We start from the raw sequence: 19756 nt of genomic DNA, 5'->3' as shown, positions 1-19756 counted from the left end.
AGCCGTGACGGGGCTTTACCGCAGGCACTCGGGTGATTTGAGGTGGCACCAGAGATGGAGGCGATAAGGGGGGGGGGGGTTGTACGAAGCAGAAAGCCTACGACATTGTAGCGTGTCAGCGGGCTGCCACACAATGCCTCCCCCTTCACTTCAACAGCCCGGCGGGATCCCTGTACCGCAAAACAACGATACGGCGGTGGCCCCCTTTTCTGCAGTATGTTCAAGACAATTGTCTAGCTCAGGTTCTGTTTAAAACAAGCCGAAGTCTTTGGAGAAGTATTTCACACTGGACGAGATAAAGTCCTATGTAAAATAAAATCTCTTCAAGCACAGTCGTGGACGGGGATTTGAACATGAAACTTCTGCTGTCCTTGCCAGGAAACCAAACCAAGACCGTACCGTAAATACATGAATTAAAAAGCCATTCCTTTCATTTCCGGGAGATTCTTAAATTGCTCCAGGGGTACAAACAATGATTCCTTTTCAATGCAATCTAATTGAGATTTTATTTGAGATTGAGATTTGTGTGCAATGAAATTTGTGGATTCGCGGAAAGCCGCCGACTCAGGTTCCAGTATGATGTACACAGTGCATTTGCAACACAATGCAGGATACAATCGTGTGCATGAGCGCTGTCTTTATACATAAGCGTAACACTTCACGGTTGTGCGACTCGAGCGGAGTGTCGCGGGCAAATAATGGCAATGCAATTTAAGCAGTGCTTAATGAGTGTGTTTTCCCCGCCAATGCATAATCGACAATCAACCCCACAGTAGCGTCCGTGTTCACCATTGTTACAAATGGCCAATTACTCATCGCAGTCTTGTTAAACACACTTCCAGCAGCCGGCGACGGATTTCTTTGCGGCGATCATTATGGTGGAAAACAAGGCCTAATGCGATGCTAAGCGGCAGAAACGTAAGGAACCGGGAGACGGTCATTTCTCACCAGTGGAGCGAGAGGTGATGTCATTGCAAAGCAGAAGCCACAGAGGAGAAAGTGCAACACGGCACAATTTTGATAAGGGCCTTTAAGTTTTTGTTTTGGTCCTTTTTAGAATTTGCATTCAATTCCGATTTAGTCCATATTATGGGAATATAAGTATTTGGTGCATTTGGGAGGAACTTAGATTCTATTTTGAGAATTGCTTCATCAAAGAATAGTCGACGTTAGGATGACATATAACTTGAGCTTGAAGTGATGGGAAGCTTTAATACAAACCTCTGCGAGTGTATGACTGCTTACTGAGATGGGACCAAGAAAAAAAAGGTCTTAATTTAACTAACGAGGGGAGAAAAAAGGGGGGATTTTCAGATTTGTGCAATGAAATCGAAAGATGAGAGAAGTGGAACGGAGCGATGAGATGTTAATGGAGGGAATGAGAGTGTGTGTGTGTGGGGGGGGGGGGCACATTGGGGAAAAGAGGCGAAAGTGTGCGAGAGCGAGCCTGGAAAAGTATGTGCTCAGCTGTGAGATGGGACTCTTATGCTACACTACATTTTTGGGGGCACTAATTTCAAAGCAACGTTGTGTCTTTTCTACAAATGTTTTCCTGTGACACGTCCATATATGGTCAAATTTGTTTCCTCTCCCGCAAAAAGCTTTGACAGACACATCAGATGTTTCGTGCTCTGTTCACACAAATCAAAAAACTCTGTTTTGTCTCCTTCACACAGGCGGTGGATTGATGGGAAATTCTTCCGCCTCCTTCATGGGGACCTTTCTGGCCAGCAGTCTGGGCTCGCCCCCTTCCCACCCGTCTCACCATTCCCGGCCGCCCTCCTCGCCTTCCTCGCCCTCCTTCCGGGGCGGACCCCATTCCAGCGCATCGCAAATCTGGTTCTCCCATTCGCATGAAGGTATCTCAGAAGCACACTACCCAAACTAACCACAATCCCACAGGGCGCCATTGTTCTTTATTTTTAGGATACGCTGGCTTTTTTTGACCAAGTATGTCTTGTAATCGGGCCGTCTGCCGCCTTTTTATTTCGGCAGCAAAATAGGCTCCGGGCCCAGTATGTTTGGGACGGAACGCTTGTGCCACCGTTTCTGGCCGTGGACACGAGAGTCAAAAGTTCAGCCAGGGAATCTTGCGGTCCTCGCAGCGCGTCAGGCGGAACGCCTCTGGAACAGCACTCGTAAATTTGGGCCAGTAAAAAAAAATACTTCGCCTGGTGTCCCTCCCAACGCTCGGCATCAAAAAGACAAAACCGGGTCTTGCACATGTCGCACGTGCAAAGTGAAGAAAATGAAAACACATGCTTCCAGTAGAACGATGCTAAAAAAATGTTGGGACCGCTAATGGCGATTCATTTGTTCAAATTTTGTTGTTTTACCTGATGGGAAACAATGACTAAAATAATGTGTTACTGCTATAGCTTGCCCATTTTAACGTACAAATGACCTGGCCTAGCTCGTCATTGGACACAAAAAAGTGGCCGCCCCTCCTCTAAACTATCCACTGGTGCACTTCCAGCGACCCATCTGAGGACAAGCCCCACAAAAAAACAGATGTGGTCGGTTGGGTGGAAATAACTAGAAGTGTTTTTTGCATTCTTACACAAGTGTATCAACCTTGTAGATGTCTAGTAAAAGTTAAAAATAATGAACTGTGTGTGCACAAACATCAGATCAAGGTTTCCTGGTTAAGCCCAGGAGGCTTTACATTAAGACTAAAAACATCAGACTTTGTGGTGTACGTTCGGTTCGTACCCTTTTCGGTGTTTATGTTGCGTTACTCCTCTGTGATGCCTTTCTGTGACTACTACATAGTCGCCAATCTGTTCTTCATTACGTAATCATGGAGCAACTCGCACTGTGAGTTGGTCGTATTTCACTCATCTAGCTTTTAATTATTTTTAATTACTCCGACGGGGGAGGCGTCGTCACATAAGCAACGTATATGTTTGATTTAATAGCGGTGTACTAAAAGTGAGCCAGGCTCCAAATCCTTATAATAGCTTTGACTTTATTTACGTCTCTTGCAACCCACATCCGAAGCAGTTCTCAGAAACCAGCCCGTCTGAAAGAGCACCCGCACCAGGCAATGTATTTTCACTCAAAACTTGAATGCTTTTGATTGTCCAAGAAATTTGATTCTTGTGAAAAAGTAGACTAATATTAATAAGAGCGGTGATGATAACGCCAAGCTGAATAAACGTAATGGAGGTGATTACGATACGAGCGGGATTATTACTCGGTAGGCAATGGAGGCTATTATCTGTATTGCGGTTTAATAGCATCTAACGTGCTAAGTGTATGATTGAATCCAGACTTTTCATCAGCCGCATTCAGCTGTTTTCTCCTCAAGATAATTGCATATTGTCTTTTTGGCGTGTTTTGCATAAAAAGCAAGTCATCAAAACCAGCGGGACAATTACCGCACAATCGCACCTTCTCTCAACGGGTATCGGAAGAAACCCGAACTATCAAGCGTGGAAGGCACTAATGTGGTAGGCGTTGCTTTAAGGATCTTTTTTTGGGGGGGGGGGGGTAGAAATAAAGTGAATCAAAAATGTCGGGATGTTACAGGGTTTCATTAAGTGCAGATGTGCATCAAAATTTTTGAGTGGATTTATTGAGTGCTTATTAAAAACGGTACCGTCAGAATGGCGCTAGGGTGCCGCCCCTGCTGCGCCATAACGAAATCAAAGTTATACAATATGGAATATTTGCGACTTCTAAAAGTGGATCGTACCCAGGATGCATAAAAGATGACAAAATTATGAACATGTCTTCACGAGGGTTGCTTGGGCCGATAGAAAAAAAAAAAAGAATCAGGCGTCGAGTCTCTGTTGAATTTGGGCCAAGTTGTGATTCAAGATAGAACACATGACAAACTTTATCTTTCTTGGTCGCAGTTTCTCAAACAGTACGCCGCGCCAATCATTAGTTGGCTTGCGGGGTTTCGCAGCCGATAAAATATGCTTGTGGACTGTGACATCAACTGCTTTGTTGTGGTCGTGAAGTGCATAAATAAAGAAACGGCGAATGTGGCCCAGTTTGGGCCTTGGTCGCTTTGAACATGGAGCACACACTTTTTGTTTATAGCACAAAGCACCTGGGAACATATCTTACACATTTGTAATTCATTCACCGCCAGCTTGGTTGAAATGAATATATGACATCTATAGCCGTCAATGGTACTGAATGAGTTAAATATCAATTTTCTATCATGCTTGTCCTCATTAGGGTCGCGTGTGAACTGGAAGGAATCCCAACAGAGTTTGGGCGAAGGGAAGATTACTCTGTGGGCTGGTTGTCAGCCAACCACAGGCACCAATAATTAGCTCATTATAAAAGCGGTTGCTATATTAATCATGTAAAGGCACTTCGATGACGAATACGGAAATAATTATAAAGAAGCAGCAAGCAAAGTAAATCATTGAAATTTACTGCATGAATTCGCTTCACATTCAGATCTCCTATTCTTTTTGTTTGCAACCACTTTCTTTTTCTTCCCTTCGGTACGGAAAACACTTAAGGGCTGATGTCATGATTTATTCAGCACGTTTTCCAGCCTAATCCAAGCGTGGAAGCGGTTTTGCACTTTTATGTTTTTGTTCTTTGCTCTTCAAGTACAAACGTAAAAGGTGTAGAGGAGAAACAGGAAAAAATTGGGCAAAATTTTGGGGGGCCTCGCAGGCTTCAGGCCAGCTGGATTGGATCCAAACAATAATCCGAACGCTGTTCTCGTCACAGATGCCTCCACACACCTGTCTAATCCATTTTGGATTACTTTTGCCTTTCCATTCCTATCTTCAGTTGTCCATCTTTCCCGTATGTGAGCAGCAGCTCGTTTTCCCCTTTTGAGGGATTTAAAATGTGAAGCTAACCCCCCAAGTCGCCTCTGTTCCTCTCCTGCCTCTTTAATTCTCCCGAGCTGGTTTGCATCCTTTCCTTTCAATTAGTCAGACCTGGAGAGATGTACCGCCACGTAGCCCCTCCCCCCTCCAAACGGTTTTCATTTTCTCTCCTCCCTTTCGCTGTCTTGATTCACTATGCCCTTTTTTTTTTGTCTTCGTCATTCAGTTCCTCTCAAACCACCAAGCTGTGAAAAATACCTTTTCGAGCCCCTCCCGGGTTCTGTTAGTTCTGCTTCCCGCTCTGCCCGCTAAAAACGAGGGCACGCTTAGCGAAATCCCCTCTGTGGCTGCTGACTTGTTTATTGTGGAGAGAGAGAAAGAAAGCGAAGCCGCTGTGCAGTCAGCAGACAGCGCTAACACCCTTCTTGCGTGGCCTGCAGCAAGAGCAGCAGCATCTTCCCCTGTCCAGACCAGATTAATGGCTGAATGGGCGACGCTGTGCCCGGCAGAACCCCCTCCTCCCCACACAGGGAGGGCATGCTGAAATGGAGCGGGCTGGCATTATCGGGCACAGCCAGACCACACTGTGAAAAGGGATTACGCCATCAATCGTCACACTCACTCTCCCCCCAAAAAAAGAACGAAAAAAAAAAGCTCGGATAAAGACTCACCAAGCAGCTCGCTCTGTATTTCTTTTTTTTTTCAACAAAAGGATTCCCCCTTTCTTTCTCCGTGGATAAATTGGCATAAATGTGTGTGCTTATTAATCATGACGGCAAAGATTGAAAATGAGACAAATGGGGACGAGGAGAAAGAGTGGTGGGGGGAAAAAAAGGTGAAGGAAAGTGAGGGTAATTATCACCCCGGTGCCCTCGGTGGAAAGCATCCCCCTCCTGTGTTATTGTTTGCCCTCTTGGCGCATTTCATTAATTAAGACGGGTTGGGCATAGAGGCCACCGCTCGGAGCCGAGGTCATTTAGCCCACCACAACACTCCTCCCTTTCCAGAGCCACCACAAGCACCGTCGCCATTGTTCCTGAGAGCTAAAAATGAGACATCTAACACTGCTGAGAGGGAAGGAAAAAAAAAAGAAAAAAGAAAAGCACGCCGCCGCCGCCACACACATACACACACACACACACACACAAAGCCAAGTGAACTGCATCTGCGCTTTCCAGGATCGGGCCGCACACTTGCCAACACAAATACATCTGGCTTTCATTTAGCTTGTACAACCCATGTTTCCCTCCCTGTTCACTCCCCACCCCCCTTCTTCCTCCCATCCTCCATTCACCTGTGCGCTATGTTTCAAGATGAGGATGGTCGTAACAGTGTGACAGTCTCACCTGTCAATCAATGTTTGCAACAAAGTCTTTATTATTACACCGAAAGATTTGGCTCAAACTATAGCAGGTCAACATGTCAGGAAATTTCATCAAGTTTCTGATAATTCCTGAATCTGGATTTCTCCTTGATTGTTCAAGATGGGGGGGGGGGGGGGTGGTCCCAAGAGACTTTTTTTTTGTTCCAAAGTATTTGTTGAGTAGTTGTTTTCAATGAGCAGCATTGGTCCAGTGGAAATTCCGAACTGAAGAACCCTTTTGGATTTAAAAAGGGAACCATTTTAAATTCCAGTTGCCTTTGACTCAACTTTAGTGGATTTAAATCCCCTGAAGGGCACAGCAATAAGAGGATCACAGTGAATCCAAGAGACGGTCTAGGTCAAAATATGGCAATAAACAGAACGTGAAGTCTTTACAATCAGATGGACAAAGGTGTCACGGACGTTTCTTGGAGAATGAAAGACAAATAGCCATATGTTGAAGAGACATCGCAATCATCCCCAAGCCCGAGCTTATCGTGTATTGTCTGCATTCTAAATTCAAGCGGGAAAGGCAAACATGACAGGCGGAGCCACTACTTATTTGCGTATGAACACCAGCAGCTGCATGGGACCTGGAGGATTATGGAGAGTTTGTGTGGATAAATGCATCGTGGTGCTTACTGGTCCGTCTTATCTGCTATCTGTGCCCCATTCTGTGCTATCTATTTCAGCCGCTGCGGGGTATCCTCGATTCTCAGGGAGTCTGGCCCACACTTTTCTTCCTATGAGCCACTTGGATCACCATGCCAATGGCGGAGTTCTCTATGGTCAACACCGTTTCTATGACACCCAAAAAGGTGAGGCGCGGATGATTAGAATGTAATCAGACAGAAGTAATAAGTAAATTGAATCCATAAAACATTGTATGGCCTAATCCGTTATGGGTATTTATAAAAGAATGCCCAGGGACATGATTGGTGAGATGAATAATGTAATTTTAGAAAATGTCTTTTTCATTTGATTTGTCTTTGCTCTCTTTGTCTCAGAGAACTTCTACATTCGAGGTCTCCCGTCACAGCCTCCTCTCATCTCGACTAATCACAGTCTGCCACCGATGTCCAGGGCGGGTTCGGGACTCTCCCAGGGGCCTTGCAGCAGAGAAAGAGATCCAGGTGGTGGAGCGAGTCTGCTCAAGGGTCTCAAAGAGGGAGCGGTGGAGAGGGGAGTTGGACCAGTCAAAGACAAGGAGAGGTCGAATAGCAAACAGGAGGCGAAGGAAAGACAGCAACAGCAACAGCAACATCAACAGCAGCAGCAGCAGCAGCAGCAGCAGCAACAACAGCAGCAGCAGCAGCAGCAGCAACCGCAGCACCACAGCCAGCAATCTGCCCTGCCCGCACACCACCATCACCACCATTCCCACTCCCATCAGCAGCACCCACACTATCCCCACCATCCAATGCCCCTGGAGGAAGTTAACAGCCGGGCCCTGGAGAGGCACAAGGCGTCGCTCCCAATGGAATACAGCAAGGACCCACAAATTATGGGCAAGCCATTGAGCGCTTGTTTGCACAATGGCAAGATGCAAAATGGAGAGAGCGCAAATGTGGCTGGGCCCAAGACCTCTATGTCTAGTTGTGGAGGGGAGGGCACACCCTTGGGAACTATTGCAGGTGGAGGGAACGGTCACGGCAGACATATGAGCTCCAGCGGAAACAGCCGCTGCACCAAAGAAGGGATAAGTGGGGAGATGCGAATTAGCGAACAGCCCTCAGACTGCCTAGAAAGGGGGCAGGCGCCGCTTCACCACACTTTGTCCTACTCCGTAGCCCCACCCTTACAGTTGGGCTCCACTGGAGGGGCGCACACCCACCCACACCCGCACACTCACCCCCATACGCATGCACACCCAGGAGGCTTCCATTGCCTTCAGCTTCACCCGAGCCACCCGCACCATCCACACCCTTCCCACCATGCTCACCATCACCCAGAATTCTTCTGTCCACCCGCTCCTGCCCCACTAAGTAACCCCGCCTCACACGACAGGGGGCAAGCAAATGCCGGGCGGGAACCTAAAGTCACAGGGCCTACATTTGTGCCGTCTGTGGCAGACGCAGGGGAAAAACATGGCGGACCATTTCAACTCGGGAACCCTGACTTCCAGATTGTAGGCAGTGGAGGGGGGACTACCAAGGACAAAAACATGGTAAAGAATGCAGGTGGTGGACACCACGGTAGTTGGCATAGAAAACAGCAGCAGCAGCACCAGCAGCAGCAGCAGCAGCAGCAGCAACAACAACAACAACAACAACAACAACAGCAGCAGCAGCAGCAGCAGCAACAACAGCACACGTACAGAAAAACAGAGAAGGCTCCAGACTGGATGCAGTCGCATCACCACCATCTCCAAGCCTCTCCGCTTCCCCCATCTATCCAACAACAACCACAACAACAACCTCCACAACCCCAGAAGCAGCACCAGGTTGTCCGCTCACGCAGTGTTGAGTGTGTAAACAGCGCTGTTGACATGGACATGTTCCGATCCTCAATGCCCCAGGGACCCAAAACTGGACACACTGTCCCGCATTCTGTCAACACTTCACCTTATAGAGACTGTTCCCATTCAGGACCCCCAGCAAATCCCTCCGCACTTGGAAACAAAAATATGAGTCAGCATAGCGCTTCTGCCGGTAGCTGCTCCTTACAGAGAGATGGCCAAAAGGTGGCCAGGATTCGCCACCAGCAGCACGGGCGACCTGGTTCTGATGCTCCGTCTTCGGGTGACCTCAACCAGGGGACGGTGCAGGAGATGAAAAGAAAAATTGAACTGTCAGTTTATGGTTACAGTGGCAACGGTGGGCGGCAGCACCACCAGCAGCAGCCCCCTGTGCCGCAATGGGCCATGAGACCTCCTCACCACATGGCACACAATGAGGAGGACCAGAGAAAGTCCTACATGGAGTTAGGAAGCAGTACTATGCAACATTCGCAGCAACAGCAGCAGAGAATAAATCCGCCTCCTCCGCCAACGACTGCACCTTCAGTTAGTCAGCAACAGCAGCAGCCACAGCAACAACCTGACAGCCAAGGCTCAACCCGGGGAGAGAGCAGTGCCATGAAAAGCTTACTCAAGTATAGCAACCAGCAGCAGCCACAGCTCCTTTCTCAGAAAACCCCCTTCGGTGGTCTCGGGAGCCTGAAATCGGGGCCTGCGGGGGGGAGCTGCGCCCTTCAGATTAACAAACAGACTCTTCCATCAAGGAAGGGCCCAGTCAGCGACAATGAGCGTCCCGATTACAGTGGACGACATCGGGACATCGGTGAAGCGGGCCACGGGGAAGGCGAGGTGCGGCAACCCCCGGTTGGTATTGCGGTCGCCGTGGCAAGACAAAGGGAACCGTCATGTCATTTGTCAGACGGCCATTCCAGCAGCAGACATGGCAGAGTGCCGCCCACCGTGAAAGGTGAAGTCAAATGTCAACTTCTTCATCAGTAGAACCAGCTCAAAATATATTTGCGTCGGGCCTTTTAGCCGTTAGTACCCTTTTAGTTGGAAACGTTATGATCTTATGGGGTTTGTAAATGATTTTCTCCCATTGTGGTTATGGACTAACAACTTGATTCAGACATTCATCTTCCTAATAGCCCATATAGAAGCTTGCTAAAGCAGCAATTAGAAACATTTCAAACGACAAGCGTTCATACTGACATAATTTACATAAGGACCGCATACAAGCAAAGGCAGTTGTTCCAAATGAAGGAAAATCAAGTGGAACAGCCGGAAAGAAAATATTACATCTAATTTACATCTAAAGTGCAGTCAAATCAGTCTTTGAAAAAGCCAGTCACTGTGCACAACTCCCCCTGCTGCTTATTGGCTGGAATAGTCTTGCGCGGATATATTAGCGTACCAAGTCTCTTGTGGGTTAAGTTGGTGTTTTTAAAAAAGCTGAGCCACCAGAGAATTTGTCCTCTCCTTGACACACAAGGCTGAACAGACCTAGTTAATTGTAAGCTAATGTTTGTCTCATAGGACCAGCCCATACCATGTATCCCTCAGATCCAACTACGGAGCAGGAGAGAAAAATGATGAGCGGGGAACAGATAGGTCTGACGTGTTTGAACAGGGATCGAGACGCATATCTCAGGTAAACCACTCCAAGGCATTTACTTGAGATTAATTTTGCATTGTGCGATCATTTGCGATCCCCTATGTTTACCTTTCTCTGATATCCCGACACAGAGATAATAAGGAAAGGGTGGAGTTTTCCAGGATTCATCCCTCCAACAGCTGCCACGGGGACCTCACGTCTCATCTCATGGTCCCAGGCGGGACTTCCCTCCAATCTGGCCAATTAGCAGACCCTGCTGCACATTCTGCTCACCACCATTGGATGCCAAGAACTGGAAGCCCATCCCTTTGGATGACAGGACACTCTTATGGTAAAATCGCCAGATTATTATCGAGTTCATTTTAGGTATTACGGATCGATTCAATGCAGAGTCCCCATTCTCTATTTAAAGCAGGTATAGGTCATACTGCCCTGCACCAGAATCTTCCCCCTGGTTTCTCCGCAGCCATGCCAGGCCCTCTTCAACCAGTCCTGCCTTTGCCTCAGGATCCCTCTGCTCAGTTGGTGGTCCTACCCACGGATGCCCCTACTCATCCGGCATCCCACCACCTCGGTATGTCCTAATAAGGCCCTTTTCATCTCTCGCCGACTCAGCAACATCACACATCATGACTTTTAGTCCATCTTCACTTAAAAGTCTGGTTTGTCTTAAAATAAATTATTTAAAAAATTAATCTGGTAAAGATGACTAAAAGTAAATACAATACGTTAGGCTATCAGATATTGAAACTAAAATGTCTTTTCAGTTTTAAGAACCCCCATTTGTCTCACTCTCCTGTTCTCATTAGATGTGATGGAACAGCAAGGACTTTGGCCCCCAGTGTACGGCGCCCGGGGCCCAGCCTCCCACATGCAGCATCCCACAGTATACTCTCGATCCCAGTTTCTACGGCAACAGGAGCTTTACGCTCTCCAGCAGCATCAACAGCTTCAGCATCAGCACCAAAGCCACCAGTCGCAGCAAGCGCACGCGCAGCCTCATCAACCACAGCAGCAGCAGCAACAACACAAAGCTGTGCATGGCATGGACATGCAACACCAAGCCCCTCATAATCAGGTGACCGGAAACAAATTTGAGCAACTCTGAGCAAATAATCAGTTTAAGCTTTTCCTAATGCCTTGTCTTAACCCCAATGGATGCAGAAAAGGGGCGTTGAACCCTCTGTTGACCTGGAGGAACTTCTCCCAAAACCAAGGACATCAAAACCATCCAAGCCCTACTCCTATAACCCTCTCCAAAGAAACACCTCCCCTGCTGGAGCCTGCACTGCTCTCTTGTCCCCTTGCTGCCAGTCCCCTTCAATGCACCCGCATTCCAAAAGCACTCCCGCAACACCGTGCCGGGCTCCCAGCCCAGCTGTTACGGCCCCCCACTCACCTACCATGAGTCCGGCCCGATCCCAGATGCCCAAAGAGGCCGATCCCCAGGTTAAGCGAGGGGAGGGCCAGCCCCCACAAAACTATCCAGAATCTTTGGAGCCTGGTAAGCAGAATGTGTCAAAAGGATTTACAACTGAAGTCGTTAGTGCATGCAGGATTTGATGTGAGACAGGTATCATCTTTACAAGGTCGAATTCAAGCGCTTTTTAAGTACTTGTGAGGATTTTTTTCAGCACATTATAGCTGTGGTCAATTATATATTTAGATAGAAGGTTTATATATTTTTTCTGTTATCAATTACAAAAAGTGTCATTCAGCAGAGTGCAAACTTCGTCAAGGCCAAACAATCCTAATTTCAATCTGCAGTTTTCCTTTTTTAAATCACTCAAAGGGGTAAAAAAATTCCAGGTTTTTGCTTAGTTTTTGCATAACTGCTCCTAAACGTTTTGTGGAATTTGCAAATTTGGTTGTAAACCTGTTCACAAACAAACAAACTGATGAGATCATAACCCTCTTGGCGCGGCTACTGAAATAATTGAAATTTCTTTCTTCCCCTAAAGACTTGCCTCCTGGATACACATACTCTGCTGTCACGATTGGCTACAGGAACGGGCCTTCTCCCCAGAACATTCAGCTTGCAGAACCAGCCGACCTGGAAGCAATCCAATCTGAGCCTTCGGAGCATGCCCCGCAGACTCTTTCTAGCCTTGGGGAGGGGCTTGACTGCCAAGCGGTGGTCAGGCCTCTCTCTGAGCCACTTGAACCTAAGGAAGTGGATCAGGGAGATCAGGGGGGCATCCTTGAGCGAGTCCTGGACCAAAGAGAGGAGGTGGAGGGCGCAGCGGTTACAGTAGCCAACTATGTATCAAGGGAGAACGAGGCGGAGACGCAGGGGGCTTCCGAGGAAGAGGTGCTCGTCTGCCCCCCTGCTGACAGCCCGCTGTGCGAGGCTGCTTCCTGTCCAGTGGTGCCCCTGTGCACGGATCAAGCAGAAAGGGCAGAGACTGTCATCACCTTGGAGGACGATGAGCCTATGAGTGAGGAGACCCAGGTGGAGCCTGCTATGTCAGAAGAGCACACACCCGGCCCGGGCACCATCGTGGAGCTTAACACTACGACCCCGGCAGCCCCGCTGGAGCAATGCGTGGAAGAAATCAAGGACTGCAAGCAGAAGCAGCAAGGGAACATGCTGGCGGCTGACAAGGCCCCCTTGGAGATGGCATGTCTTTCCCCTGCAGCGGCGTCCGTCCCCAGCCCAAGCCAGGCGACGTCTACTGAATCCCACAAACCTCTTGTGCCGTGCTACTGGAGCCTTGAGCTGCTAATCGCTGCTGCTTTCTGTACAGACGTCCCCCCGTTCCCCTTGCTTCCTTTCAACTCTACACCGGCGATCCCGTCACAGAGCAACCCATGTCAGGGAATGGAGCTGCTCAGTGAGGTGGCCGACCTGGAGCTACAACAGAAGAGACACCGCAGTGGGGAAAGCAGAGGTAAGGAAATCATTTTTCTGGTAACCAATCACTCGACTACATTTTCCCACAGAGACCACCTCCCACTTCCCCCTCAGGGCTAGCCTTCGTTGCTCTGTGCTCACTTCTAGGTTCTTGGCTCTTCTTCTCCATCTCTAGAGCCTCTGGTGAAATCTCCCTAGGGAAATCCTCTGCATGCCGTTCCTTTCTTTGGTGCGCTAAAGGCAGTTTTATTTCCTAAAAGGCTGCTCTCACGATGCAAAAGCCTCTGGAGGGAGAGAGACAAAAGTAGCAGGACAGGGTCGAATCCTGTAAGAGAGGGTGTTCACCTCTCTCTTTCCCATATATTCTCTTCCTCGGGGAACAATGTTACTTGAGCCACACGCGCACTTGCGTAGGTTTCATTCACTAGGTGGTCACTTCCCATCCCTTCAGATGTCACAAAATGTAAAGGGTCCCCACAAGGCATCTATCTCAGTAAATGTGTTAACACTGAACAGATAACCATCGTTATACAGTAAAAGAAACCCAATGATTGTTCCACCACCTCACCGTACACAACACTACCCCCTAGCCTGTGCGTAATCACAAATGCAGTCAATGTTTTCAGCACCCTGGAGCATTGCCTTGCTAATTAGAACCCATTGTTTCAAAGTGCCTTTAAAAGCTTCCTTGTTTTCCAAAGCGCCATGTGTTTTTATATCATTCAAGCAAAGGATGTTTTGTGTTTACCACAGCGTCCTAATGCATTTAACAGCTCCCAAAAGGGACCTCGATTAAAAAAAAAAAAAGGTTTCATCCACTGATTTCGGAGTCAGTGAGGCGCTTGTGATGAAGCACTGTTGACAGCTTAGGGAAGCGGTGCAATGTTTCAAAGTCACAGCAAGTCTATCAAAATGTGTGGGACAACAAGACAATTCATTAGGCTTTAAATTTTCATCACGAGCATCAACCATGTCTTTTTCCACAGAGGAGGAGTTGTTGATGTTTGACCTCCACAGCCTGGCAACTCTAGCGACAGCCCGATTACTGGAGACGAGTCCACGGGCAGGCAACGCTACGTGTTCGGGTCGACAGTTCCCAGTTCGCAAGACCTTCAACTTGCGAAGGAAATGTAGCTGGACGCCACGCAATGAACCAGTAAGAGTATAATTTTGGTGTCAACACCCTCAAAGCTCTTATTTGGGTTCATGTTAAAGAGACAATGGATACTTTCCAGGTGTGCCAAACCAAAGGCAGCATGGAAACGATAGACGGTCCCGAGCTTGAGATGCGTGTCAAGTTGGCCGAGCTTCAACGTCACTATAAAGAGAAGCAGAGGGAGCTAGCCAAACTCCAGAGGAAACACGATCATCAGTAAGCGGGATACGCCTTTCCGACTATTTATACTCATTTTTCCTACTCACAACAACATCATTTTGACGTGTGCTCAAACAGAAAAGAGGAAACGCCACGTAGCCCAGCACGAAGAGGACCGGGACGACCCAGGAAGAAGAAGCCCATCCTCACAACGAGCTCAGTGTCATCCGAGGGCCAAAGAAAAGTCAAGTGCGTCAAGTTTTAGTCCCGCCATCTCTCCTACTGCCTTTCACTGGCGTTAAACAAAAGGGAGAAGTCAATCGAACCATTCAAGAAAGTCCATTTAATCCTCAACGTCGGTGTTAATTCTTTAACGACATAACTGTGTCAGCTGTGCTCATGGCTATTTGCAGAATATTTATGTTAGGACATACCTACAAAATCTACCCATTAGGTTTCAACTTGGTATTATTGGACCGCATGTAATGCTTGGTTGGGGGCGGGGCTAACAAGCAGACGATGTAATTAGAGTACTGTGAATTCTCTGGTAATCTTGCCCTGTGCAAGGAATGTGACACCTCACTGTCATATGGGCTCAATGGGTCAACGTGGGTCACGAAGGATAACACGATGGCCGTGTTCAGTTCTACAGATTGAATACCACGCATGCAAATGGCCACGAGGCAAGGCCATTTGAGTACAGTAAAAAATGAAACGAAATATATTACTAAAATAAATATAGGTTAGTAATTCTTCAAATAGTGACCTCTGCTCACATAAACATCTATATATAAAAACAATATTTACGATGAGGAAAGGGATTTTGACTCTAAATATAACTATTACATGTTGGTCATTCCAAATAGTGTTGTTTGCGCTAAGGCAGAAGAATTGGGAAATCAAACACCGTCAGGGTTGGGTTAGTTGTGTCACGCTTCTTTCTCGTGGTTTCCGGGCAACGACAGTGCCCCGAGCTGCCCTTCTAGAATGTCACCTTCACTCTTCTTTCAACCGTATCGCCCCTGCCCCCTCACCAGGCCATCGCTGACGCCAGGGGAGGGGGACGCTGATGCCGGGTGACAGTGACGCCCAAGTGAAAGGGTAACGGGGCCAAGACCCCGCAGCAAGGTGCATTGGGGGAAGGGTGGCCCGCCACCGAACATGCCGTAGGGGGTTGGCGGGTGTTTTACAAGCTGTAGCACGGGCTAGTCACTCACCGTGTACAAGTCATAGCTAGTTGTCATATTTGGGTGTCACGACCCAGGGCAACGGGTCAATCAGGACAGAGGCCGAAGCTACATCACTGGTGTTCTTTGTGCTATAGTAGCAAAGCTTTTAACATCAGCTAATCAATTGGGAAAGCTAACCCAAAAGCCTTTGCCATGGTTAGCGGCGGACGGCAGAATCATTCTTGCAGACAAGTCGCACTTTACCGTCATTCTCCAGATAGTCAGTTGGCAGACCCCACCACACAACAACCCCAGTCATTGTATTCTCTTAAGGATTGTTCAAGGCTGAATTCCGACGATGAGATAATGGGGCTGCTTACTCAGTCATATATTTACTGAGGAAAAAAAGATGATGAAAATGTCATTCTAACCGCTTGCAGGGATGGATTGTTGAAACGAGTCTCAGTGGACATTTGACATTGCTCCAATCAGATCACTGACAACATGAAATTAAAGATGTGAGAAATTCTCAACCCATTCACTAGACTTTAGCGGTTGCCGAATTGGATACACTATAAATAGTTTTGCAATATTTTTTTGAAGTGGTTGACTTGTGTTGCTTCTTTAGCGCTGGTGAAAGGATCCAAAATGACAATGCAATTGGAGATCTATCATTTTTTTCCACTGAAAACAATAGCGCTAAATATAAATATCCTTCCAAGCACTTGCCCAAACTTTTCAATGCTAGGTCACATGCTGTGTGCATTCCCGTGTACCGATCTCCCTTCAAACGCAGCTTTCTTGTGAGATGGCCAATTTTTCATCACAGTCCCAGGCTGTCCTTCTACTTATATGTTGCTCTGTTTCAGACATAGCGAAGTTATTAGATGATTTAAGTCTTTTTCCTTGTGATGTCCTCGCTCCCCTCAAACCACTGCGATTCTTGTCTAATGAATTCATCTCCCTTGTTTTGACTGACAGGCCGATGGTGACGGGGCATTCCCTGACGCCTGAGGAGCTCGGAGGGGGAGGAGACAGCCAGAGAAGGAAGAAGAGGCTGTCTTGTCGAGCCTTTGAACAACTTGGAAGCACACAGGTCAGGATCTCATTGTCCGCTATTCTTTAATCCGCCACGCAACTCCGAATTAAAGAGGCCACAGTTGCATTTAAAAAACGACTTTGTTGAGCTCTGTTTCTAATTAAATACAAACGACATGAGTCGAAACCCGAGCACTTCATGTTAATGCGTTTTACACCTGGGCACTTAATATTCTGTTTTAGCTTTTATAGTCGTATTTTTTTTGCTGTAGCTTTAACTAGGTCTCACTGTCCCTCTTCTGCTGTAGCAGATAAAAGCGCAAGGTTGCAAAAAAGGTGGTCCTCAAAGTGTTCTGGGCTCAAAGTTGGCTGCCGATGTGGCACAGCTCAAACAGAAAAGCCAGGCGAAAAAGAGTCTCTCAGGGGTGCGCTACAGGGACAAGGAGGTTTCACCGTGCAACTCAAAGCATGGACACCGGAGCCAGGGAGACAGACGAGAGTCTGGGGGACACAGTGACACAGGTACATGCTTTGCGATTATTTCACCCGTCAAAGCTAATTGTAAGGTTGAGCAAAGCTAGATCTCAGAAGGATTGTTCAACTCTCTCAGCAGCAAGTGTGGACAGTTGTCCTCAGGAGAGCTGGGCTGGGGAAGGGCACCGCGGATCTAAAAAAGAGACACATGGTTCTGCTCATCGTAGCAAGACCAGAGTGAGGGTTCACCGTGGACAAAGACGGGAGTCACTGGGAGACAGTTCAAATCCTGAAAGTGACTCCTCGGAACAAGGTAAGATGAGAATATTTCAAAACCAACCTTCTTATTGATACGCACTTCACAGATGTATTTTATTAACTGATATTAGATAATGCAAAACACACATAACTACCTTTCACCTCTTGATCCAAAGTGACAAGCACATAACAGCCAACCATTCTGGTTTAAGAGCGGTTGAACTCAAAAGGAACCGCCGTAAACCTCGAGATCAGAGGAATGCCACTGCATGATATTCAGTGCCACACTCTAGTGAGTCTTAAAATCCGCAAATCACTCTGAAGGCAACCAGATGTAGGTGAAAAGGTGAGGAACACCTTGTGTGGAAGACAAGGTGCGCATGGACATTTTGACACTAGCCTTGTTGACTGATTCCGCGCTACATGTGCAGCTGCGGACACTTGCCTCTGAGAGGCTTTGACAGCCCTGGAGACGGAGAGACTGGTTGGCTCAAGGAGAGCAATGTGACAAACACACACACAGACACACACGCACACACTCACTGTTGTTTTCCGGCTCTGTTGCATGTGGCTTCACACCAGGAAATATCATCAAGGCAAAGCACTTCATACATCATTTCAATGAACAGTTCAATGTTTACTTGACTGCTGATGAAGTGTTTTTGAAATAATGGAGACATTCAAGATAATCACAGTTCACCAAGGCATTTGATAAGACTCTCTAACCCCAAAAATGCATGCTCTGTATTCTCGGTTCCCATCAGGAGAGGAAGAGGAGGAAGGCAGTAATGATAGTGATGAAGGTCAAGACCTAAGAGTACAACCGCCAAGAGATGTGACTTCTTGTTCCTCTGTGACCGGTCCAAGTCCTTCGTCCATTGTAAAACTGGAGGCCAATCAGAAAGCCAGGAACAAAAAACAGAGACAGGAGCTTTATGGTAAGACTGACGACTGTTTGATTTATAAGGAATCTTCACGAGAAGCATCTGTTTTGCGTTTCTCTTTGTGGCTTGTTAACGGTGTCTGTTTCTGTAATTGAACCGCACAGGCTCCCATACTCTTTCGGGCACGGAAGGTGAGGTCAAAGTACGAAAGAAGAACCCCGGTAGACTGAGCCCGGCCAGTGCAGTCAAAACCCACTTTGAGGACCACAACGCAAGGGGGGTTGGTGGACCGCGAGCTCCCAGGCCCAAGGAGCCTCGGTGGGGAAGCCACAGCAACCGGGGCAACCGTTTCCGACGTAGCATAGGGCTGCCAACGTTTCCAACAACGAGCGAGAGGTTAAAGAGGGCCACGCGGAAAAGTACCATCTTGAGTGGAACAATCAAGGTTAGCAAGAAGTCATTTTCATAGATGTGCAAAATAATATCGTGTGCTAATTACATTTGTGCATAAAGATTTTCGTAATTTACCCCAAAATCATAATTACCCCCCCATCATCTTGTCCATTAGCGGAGAAATAGCTGGGCCCCGGTGTCAAAGACTGAGGACGGAAGCAGAGGCAGAAGAGCCAAAGAGCATCAGGTACCAGAAGCAGTCACCTTATTTAAATGCAAAATAAATTCTGAGATTTGTCTAGTTTGACCTCGATGATCCACAGACAAAAGGCCGAGCAGTCAGTCGACTGTTGGAAAGTTTTGCGGCCGATGAGGGCTTTCAGATGAATAGCAGCAGCTTCTCGGAAGAGGACGACGACGAGGACAACAGTGATTCGGGTAAAAAGAACCCCGAAGGTAAACTAAATTACAAACCACATCATGTGGTAATTTTGAAGGGATGCTAAAATATTTATTGGGATGTTTTGCGTTTTTCAGTTGCAGTTCCTAATTGTGTCTTGACGAAAGAACTCTTAACGGATGGACTGAAGATTCTGGTCTCAAAGGGAGATGAGCTTCTTTATGCTGCCAGGATCCACACTATGGATTTCCCAGATATGTAAGCAATGACAGTCTGTTTTTTGACTATCCTGGGGAAATTGTATTTATTTATTTTTAAGAAAACCGACATTTGTGAGTGACTGCAATTAAAGTATTGGTCATGTATTACCATTATTATTTATTATTATTATTATTTTTGTATTAATTTCAAGGATATCAAGCCTAATAAATACGCATTTTTGTTTCCAGATTTAGTGTCACAATTGACGGGGAAAGGGGAAACCGGGCAAAGATCTATTCATTGGAGCAACTGCTTCGGGAAGCTGTGAGTTTATCTCCGACAGTCATGACTTGAGCTTGTAGTAAATACTTCAGTTGATGGGGGGTTAGGAACAATAGTTCCATATATTGGACCCGCTTTACTCACAGTGGCCTGAGATAACTAGCAAGATCCTTTGTTGGACGTTAAGAGAGATCATCAACAATTTTCCCCGAGCGCCTTCTTGCACACGCTTGCACACACATCCACG

The 19756-nt window shown here is 47.2% G+C and overlaps 1 protein-coding gene and 1 long non-coding RNA gene across 6 annotated transcripts in view; one reads left to right on the top strand and one right to left on the bottom strand.

The window, feature by feature from the left end:
- LOC133170068 (uncharacterized) overlaps nucleotides 1-19756 on the bottom strand; it is a 102772-nt gene that overhangs the window by 30381 nt on the left and 52635 nt on the right. The window lies entirely within an intron of this gene.
- LOC133169948 (BAH and coiled-coil domain-containing protein 1) overlaps nucleotides 1-19756 on the top strand; it is a 46222-nt gene that overhangs the window by 22023 nt on the left and 4443 nt on the right. For 2 of the 5 annotated variants that reach the window (XM_061302505.1, XM_061302509.1), the window contains 21 exons: nucleotides 1677-1859; nucleotides 6861-6986; nucleotides 7176-9593; nucleotides 10163-10277; nucleotides 10373-10572; nucleotides 10654-10815; nucleotides 11051-11319; nucleotides 11406-11745; nucleotides 12203-13132; nucleotides 14082-14251; nucleotides 14331-14467; nucleotides 14549-14659; nucleotides 16561-16675; nucleotides 16926-17139; nucleotides 17228-17404; nucleotides 18114-18287; nucleotides 18398-18678; nucleotides 18802-18873; nucleotides 18950-19082; nucleotides 19164-19284; nucleotides 19476-19551. In XM_061302505.1, coding sequence (XP_061158489.1) covers nucleotides 1677-1859; nucleotides 6861-6986; nucleotides 7176-9593; nucleotides 10163-10277; nucleotides 10373-10572; nucleotides 10654-10815; nucleotides 11051-11319; nucleotides 11406-11745; nucleotides 12203-13132; nucleotides 14082-14251; nucleotides 14331-14467; nucleotides 14549-14659; nucleotides 16561-16675; nucleotides 16926-17139; nucleotides 17228-17404; nucleotides 18114-18287; nucleotides 18398-18678; nucleotides 18802-18873; nucleotides 18950-19082; nucleotides 19164-19284; nucleotides 19476-19551 — 6524 coding nt within the window. The remainder of the gene's footprint in view (nucleotides 1-1676; nucleotides 1860-6860; nucleotides 6987-7175; nucleotides 9594-10162; nucleotides 10278-10372; nucleotides 10573-10653; nucleotides 10816-11050; nucleotides 11320-11405; nucleotides 11746-12202; nucleotides 13133-14081; nucleotides 14252-14330; nucleotides 14468-14548; nucleotides 14660-16560; nucleotides 16676-16925; nucleotides 17140-17227; nucleotides 17405-18113; nucleotides 18288-18397; nucleotides 18679-18801; nucleotides 18874-18949; nucleotides 19083-19163; nucleotides 19285-19475; nucleotides 19552-19756) is intronic. The other 3 variants (XM_061302507.1, XM_061302506.1, XM_061302508.1) reach the window with 3 other exon arrangements.

This window comes from Syngnathus typhle, linkage group LG17, assembly GCF_033458585.1.
Source record: "Syngnathus typhle isolate RoL2023-S1 ecotype Sweden linkage group LG17, RoL_Styp_1.0, whole genome shotgun sequence".
NCBI classification, from domain to species: Eukaryota; Metazoa; Chordata; class Actinopteri; order Syngnathiformes; family Syngnathidae; genus Syngnathus; species Syngnathus typhle.
Note: the sequence above shows the minus strand (reverse complement) of the source record. Positions and strands in the feature narration are given on the sequence as shown.